The 7,179-nt window shown below is 55.9% G+C and overlaps 1 protein-coding gene across 1 annotated transcript; it reads left to right on the top strand.

Moving 5' to 3' along the window:
* The first annotated feature begins 1,754 nt into the window (after positions 1-1,754).
* CRABP2 (cellular retinoic acid binding protein 2) lies at positions 1,755-6,738 on the top strand. The gene is made up of 4 exons (XM_049782360.1): positions 1,755-1,824; positions 5,451-5,629; positions 6,142-6,258; positions 6,688-6,738. Exons 1-4 carry the CDS (start codon positions 1,755-1,757, stop codon positions 6,736-6,738), a joined length of 417 nt encoding a protein of 138 aa, XP_049638317.1.
* Positions 6,739-7,179: the final 441 nt, after the last annotated feature.

Raw genomic sequence — 7,179 nt, 5'->3', positions numbered from 1 at the left:
CAGTTCCTAGACACGCAGGTAAGCCTGACTAGAAACCTCTAGCCTCCTTCAGATCTGATGGGGTGTTGGTAGTGGTGGATGGGGTCCGTCTAGAAGTAGTTTCTGGGCTCAGGGGGGGGGGGTGTCCAAACGCACCTATCCTGTCTGCTGCACTGTTTGTTCTATATCCACTGCAGAGATCTCTACTAAGGCCTGTGCAGAGACCTCCCCAGTGCAGACAAGACCTATGCAGAGATCTCCCCTCCCGAGATCTCTGACATGATAAGAGATCTCTCCAGGGCACAGCGATCTCTCTACCCCCAGTTATCTCCTCCTCTGCCTGCTTTTGCATCTAGCCCTCAATGCACGAGCTAAATCCTCTTATCCTCTTTCTAGTCCTTTGCCCAGGTGCAACTGGGTTGGCTCAGGCCCCAGCCCTGTCCTCTGTTTCGCGGGCATGGAAGCAAAAGCTGTGTCCCCGACTCCACCCATGGCCACGCTGGCGGGGCGGAGCTGGAGCGGGAAACCTGGCTGGGTGGGAGCAGCTGGGAGGGCGGGCCCCCGACACCCCACTTTGCAAGAAAGAGGGGATGGGGCTACCCAGCCAACACGTGCACCGACTCGCCGAAGGAAGGCAGCCGGACCTCGGTGTGGCCTGGTATCCCGGGCACCCCAGGGCACCATTGGGCTCTGCTCCCTCTCCCCATGGGACCCCGAACCCTGCATCTTGGGCTCGGGGGGGGGTCTCTCCCATTGGCCCCGGGCTCAGCGGGGAGCCTGAGCCTCCTTGTCCTTTGATCCCCCCACTTCAAAGCCGAGCGCCCAAGGCGGCCACTCCTGCCCTCGTTTGACGGCTCCGGGGAGGGGAGCGCTGACACCCGAGACCCCGCTCCGCCCGCCCGGGGGCACCCGGACCCCCTCGTTCCCAGGGGCTGCAGTGGCGACGGTGTCCGGTGACCAAGGCGACCTCTGCCCTCTCGCACCCGGGGCTCAGGTTAACCCTTCGGTGCCCGGCCACCGGGTTGGGCAGGACCCGTAGGTGCAGCGCCCAGCCCCCGCCTCTCCGATCAGGGGTCCAAAGAAGGCCCCACGGAGGTGCCACAGCAAGGCTTGGATCTCCGGGGTCACCGCAGCCCCATTCCACCCCAGCCGGGGTCCTCGCCCGGGTTTGAGGGAGCAGGCATACGCGGGCATCCCTGCCGTGCAGCTTGCACGCGCGCTCCAGGCGCCCTGGTTTGCAAAAGGAGGGCGCCCCAGTGCAGCCAACTAAGGTCCTGGGGTGCAGGAAGCCTCCCCACCGGGTCTGCAGGTCTGCAGGACGCGGGTCCGAGCGAGCATCCAAGTCTGCGCTCTGCCCGCCGCCTCCCCAGAGCGCCCACTGTGCACACCGGACTCTCCAAACTTTCCCGTCCGAACGCCCGGCTAGCTCCAAAGCCGGGATCGAGGGATCGGGGACCCCCGGCGGGGTGGCGAGGTGGTGGGGCAGAGGGACGGGTCCCCCAGGGGCCCCCCAGGTACCCGCTGGAGGCGGGGCGGGGCTGGACGGCCTCCTTCTTGGGCAGGGATGGGCGGGCCCGAGCCGGCTATAAAGGCGGTGGCGCGGGCTCCCAGGCCGGCTTTGGCTTTTTGGGGTGTCTCGGGCTGGCTCGTGGCTTGGCTCCCGAGTCTGCAAAGAAGCGATCTCCTCCTCCTTCTCTTCCTCCTCCTCCTCCGACAAAGGGACGCCCGGTCCGGTGCACCCCAAGTGAGGGACGTGACCACCAACCTTGCCAACCATGCCCAACTTCTCCGGCAACTGGAAGATCATCCGGTCCGAAAACTTCGAGGACTTGCTCAAAGTCCTGGGTAAGGCGACCTGAGCCCCCAGGAATGGGATGCGGCGGGTGCGAGGGTCTGGGGAGGAAGGCTGCCATCCTGGGAGCGATTCTGCACCTTCAGAATGGGTTTGGCAAGTGCTTGCATCCCAGAACGCTGGACCAGGACCCCCCCCACCCCTACCCCCAAATAAACGCTGCTCTGCCCGGCAGGGCGACCCCCTTAATTTCAACGCTGCGGGTGACTCAGCCTCAGCCTATGAATCAAGCAGAAACCAGATGCGCGAAGCCAGCGCCCCTTGGGGCTCTGGGGGCAGTTTAGAGGGACAAACCCTGCCTCTGGGCTGCCAGCTTGGGATTCTCTATTCACTCACCCCAGCACCTCCCTCTCCTCCATCACCCCCACTCCCCAAGTCTGCAGGACAAATATTTTCCTACAGCGCTCAGCTCCAGAGCCCTAAAATTGCTTGGGGTAATTATCACCTTTCTTAGATTTCAACAAATGGCTTCGTGTGAAACCCCACCCCAACCCCTCATTTCTGGAAAAAAAAATTTTTTTTTTGAGTTTTCTTCTTCTTCCTGCAGTCCAATGAGTGTGTGGAATAAAGATGGAACACCCCCCCCCCACTTGATGACTTTCCCAACTCCTGTTTGTTCACTGATGTCTAGGGAAGTGGGGAGAGAGTATTGGGGACTGATGGAGAGAGATAAATATCTCCAACAATTGGAACATCATCTAGGGGCCCTGGAGCCCAATCGTTGCTGAGTCAACAGTTTCTGTACAGAAGATGGAAACCCCATTTGGCCTGGGGTGGGAGCACCCTGGGGGGGAGGTGCAGGAATGGTTTGGACTAGAAAGATCTGGAATGCTGTGGGGAGAGCTGGAGATTCCATCTTTCCTCACTGTTGACTCTTCTTTCAATCTAACAGAATTTTGGGGGTGGAGAGGGGGTGCCGGAGATCAAACTCAGGGTCTCACATGCAAAGCCTACACTCTTTTCCAAGCCCCCTACCAGACTTCTCATCAGAGCTTGGTGCTCATTGCTCTGTCTTTGCAAGAATGAAAGCCGCTTGGCGCCTGAGCACATGGCGCCTACATCTTCCCTCTTGTGATGGGACTTGCATGCTTTCACCCTGGGATGTGTACTGGGGGTCTCTGGAGAAACACACATTCTTTCCTGAGCACTATACTCACTCTTTTTTTTTCTTTTATCTTCTCCCTCCTTTTTCTCAGAATTTCCAAAAAAAGAAAGAAAAATAATGAAAAGCCCAGAAAACTGAGGTGTTTCTTGCCCTTCCTCTCTGCTTTCAGGCTCCTTTCCCTACAGCTAGAAGATAATATCCAAAGCCCAACCCAAGTGTCTGTTTGTCCTCCCTGCGGGCCACTCAGAGCCACGTGCCTTTCTCAAGGCCCCGCTGGGGGACAGATTGAAAACAGACCCGTTAGATAAACAGAGTCCCCACTAGGCCAAGGGCAGCAACTGCTTGAGGCATCCCCACCACTGTGGCCTCCTCAGGAATCACATCCTCTCATCCACATTTGTCCTAGTCAAGGGCTTGAACTCATCTCCAGGGGAGATAGATAAGTGGGCGGGGGGGGGGGGGGGCCCTGCTATTTTTCTAGCAGGATAGCAGTAAGAGGGATTCCAGGGAGCAAAAGAATGACATCATCTCTTTGTCCAAGAAGATGGAGGGATATGTCTTCTACCAATTAAATTTGGTTTTTGGTTTTGGTGTTTTTGTTGTTTTGGGGGCCACACCTGGCAGTGCTTGGGATTACTCCTGCTTCTGTGCTCAGAAATCACTCCTGGCAAGCTCAGGGGACCATATGGGATGCCAGAGATTGAGCTCGGGTTCAGCCGTACACAAAGCTTTGCTATCACTCCAGCCCTGGTTTTGGTTTTTGAGCTACACGCAACAGTGCTCAGGGGCTACTCCTGGCTCTGTGTTTTGAGATTGCTCCTTGTTGTGCTCAGTGAACCTTGGGGCTCTGGGGATCAAACTGGGATGCATTGTGCAAAGTCTGTAGTCAACCTGACCTAAGACACTCAGTCACTACTGCTGGTTTGGATCCAAAAACTAAACACTAGGAAGGAGACGCTTAGCATATGTAAGGCCCTGAGTTTGAGCCTCAGTCCTGCATGGTACCTCTAACATTGCTGGGCCTGAGCACTCACTGCTGGGAATATTCTCTATTTAACAAAAAAGGGGGAGCTCGACTCCAATACATAGTATAGTTGGTGGGGCGCTTGTCTTCCATGAAACTGGCCAGGTTTGAGTTTGATCCCTGGCACCTCATATGAGCCCCCACAGGCCACCAGAAGTGACCCCAGAGCACAGAGCCAGGAGTAAGTCCTGAGCAGTCAAGTGTGGTTCAAAGACAAAGAAAACGAGTAGCCATAATTTCTTGAGCACTTTAAGGTATGTCAGGAACTGGATACTGTGTACAAGGTCCTAAGCTTGCATCATCCATCTTGTTTCAAGTCTGAGCTCAGAGAAGTTAAGCCACCTGCCCTGAATCATCCAGCCTTGGGGACTGAAGCCAGGTAGAAATCCCAGCATAGCGGATCTTTCTTGGCACTGCTGGCCTCACCACTCCCTCTCCCCACCACATGGCCTGGAGGTGGGTCAGCTTTCTCTGCCCTGTCCTCCTAACCCAGGCAGCAGCACTCAGTTCCTCATCTGCCCATCTTCATCCTGCTCCCAGCTGAGAAGTGCTGAGTTCCTCCAGGCCCTCTGAGGCCTGACCAGAGAGATGTGGGGCCTTTGACATGGCTGAACCCCACCCCCGTGGAAAATCACAATCAGGGGAACCCAGAAGGAGGTGAACAGGGGGCTAGAAAGCTAGTACAGCAGGTAAGGCATCTATTTGCCTTGCACAGGTGAACCTGGATTTGATTCCCTGCATCCCATAGGGTCTCCTGAGCCCTGTTACAAGTGATTCCTGAGTATAAAGCCAGGAGGAAGCCCTGAGCACTGCAGGGTATGTCCTCCACCCCACAAAAACAAAATGCAATGAACAGAATCCAGTGAAGCCCCTCTGTGTCAGGGATGGAGGGACCCATGCAATGCCAGGGATGGAAGAGAGACTCCAGCATGCAAAGCTTGCGCTTCATCCTGCTGAGCTCTCTCCAGTCCCTCTGAGACTTACTGCATGTAAAGGAACAAAGCTTGCTGCAGGCCTGTGCCTCTTTCATTTTGGTAGGGGGCACATCTGGCAGAACTCAGGGGTTATTCCTGGCTCTGCGCTCAGAAATCACTCCTGGCGGGCTCATCCCGTCTCAGGTCGGCCCCGTGCAAGGTAACCACCCTACCACTGTTTTATCGTTCTGGCCCCAGGTCTGTGCCTCATTAAAGGACTGAGAGATAGGGCAGCTGGGGTAGGGCGTTTGCTGTCCCTGGAGCTGCTCTAGTTTTGGTATCCAGACACTGCTGGGAGTGATCCTAAGCACAGAGCCAGGAGTAAGCAGTGCGCTTTATTCCTCCCCGGATTGCCCATCCCAGGGCTCAAGCTGCATCAGCTGTGTCTCCAGGTTCCACCCTGTCACCGCACCCACTGCATCCTTCTGGCCACTAGGGTGCAGCCTGCTCCTCAAGTGGTCCCATGGGGCCATGCGTGGGACACCCAGAGCCTCAACCTGTCTGTACCCCCTGCAGGGGTGAACATGATGCTGAGGAAGATCGCAGTGGCTGCGGCCTCCAAGCCTGCCGTGGAGATTAAGCAGGAGGGCGACACCTTCTACATCAAAACCTCCACCACCGTGCGTACCACTGAGATCAACTTCCGGATCGGAGAGGAATTCGAAGAGCAGACTGTGGATGGCAGGCCTTGCAAGGTGAGTCCATGGGGCACAGTGCCCAGTGCCCACCCAGCATAGACAGAGGGTTTGGAAGCCGAGGGTCACGCCAATGAAGAAGATCTGAGGTACAGTGCTAAGGGCCACCAGGGCCATATTTGAGGGATCAAACTTGGGGCCTCATATATGCAGAGCAGTGCTGCAGCCTGTGAGATGACGTCTCAGCCCCCCTGCCCCTAAAAAAAAAACATTTTTTTATGTTTTTGGGTCACACCCGGCAGTGCTCAAGGGTTACTCTTGGCTCTATGCTCAGAAATTGCTCCTGGCAGGTTTGGGGGACCATATGGGATGCGGGGATTCAAACCACCGACCTTCTGCCTGCAAGGCAAACACCCTACCTCCATGCTATCTCTCCAGCTCCCTATTCTACATTCTTTTTTTTTTTTTCCTATTCTACATTCTTACTGGAGAACAGCACCGTGGGTAGTGAGGGGCAGGCAGGGGTACAGTCTTATTCTTCAGCTCACTGGGTGGTGTCCTGTCTATGGCAGAGCCTGGTGAAGTGGGAGAGCGAGAATAAAATGGTCTGTGAGCAGAGGCTTCTGAAGGGTGAGGGCCCCCGGACCTCCTGGAGCAGGGAGCTGACCAATGATGGCGAGCTTATTCTGGTAAGCATGTGTGTGTGTGTGTGTGTGTGTGTGTGTGTGTGTGTGTGTGTGTGTGTGTGAGCGTGTGTGCAGGGCCTGAGAAGATGTCTCTGTGTATCTCTGTGTGTATATTTCTGTGTCCATTTGTCTCTGTGTTTTCTGGGTCACTCCAAGGCCTGATGGGGCTACTGGATCCCTTTCAGTCCCCTGCAGTATACCTATGCATGAGGAGTGTAGAAGCTAACAGGGAACTCCCAGGACTTCTCTGGGTTGGGGGTCGGTTCTTGGCAGGGGGAAAAGCTTATAGGAGGAACCATCCTTCTTCCCATGGTGTTGAAGCATTTGGGGACGTACTCCTGCCTGCTGGCCCCAAAATAAGCAGCAGATTTTGAGAGTCCAAACCAGGAACCCCAGACCATAAGCCCAAGACCCCCTATTCTCTGCTTGCAGACCATGACCGCCGATGACGTCGTGTGCACCAGGGTCTACGTCCGAGAGTGAGAGGCCCTGGAGCACTGAGGGCCTGAGCCTGCCATCAACCTCATTTCCTGCTCAGTGTTCCGCAGTACCCTCTGTCTCCTTCCTAACCTAGTCGCCCCTCACCCTGGCTGCCTCCAGGCATGGGGGTGCTCAGCCATTCTCCTTCGCCCACCAGGAAGGATGACGGGGCTCTGATCAGCCTTTCAGAGCCTCCACCCTCACCCCCCAGCCTCCCCCAGCAAAGTCTGTCTTTCCTGGAAGAGGACCCCAGGGTCCTGTTGCTGCAGACCAGCCCTCTGTGTCCCCTCATTGTCCCTCCAATTGTGCCAAGTAGGATATTTATTGAGTAATTTTATTAAAACATTAAAAAAAAACCAAAACCAAAAATGGTCTGGCTTGTCGGGAAGTGCGTAAGCGAGTCGTGTGGGTTCAGCATGTCCTCTGGAAGGCAGTGTGGGGTAT

The sequence above is a fragment of the Suncus etruscus genome, chromosome 10 (genome assembly GCF_024139225.1).
Source record: "Suncus etruscus isolate mSunEtr1 chromosome 10, mSunEtr1.pri.cur, whole genome shotgun sequence".
Classification (NCBI taxonomy): domain Eukaryota; kingdom Metazoa; phylum Chordata; class Mammalia; order Eulipotyphla; family Soricidae; genus Suncus; species Suncus etruscus.
This window is presented reverse-complemented; position numbering and strand designations above follow the sequence as displayed.

Excerpts from the sequence above, each read along its gene's own strand:
- CRABP2 (XM_049782360.1), top strand. The coding sequence starts at position 1,755 with ATGCCCAACTTCTCCGGCAACTGGAAGATCATCCGGTCCGAAAACTTC. Across the intron at positions 1,825-5,450 it reads GGACTTGCTCAAAGTCCTGG|GGGTGAACATGATGCTGAGG; the intron begins GTAAGGCGACCT and ends TACCCCCTGCAG. Across the intron at positions 6,259-6,687 it reads ATGATGGCGAGCTTATTCTG|ACCATGACCGCCGATGACGT; the intron begins GTAAGCATGTGT and ends CTCTGCTTGCAG.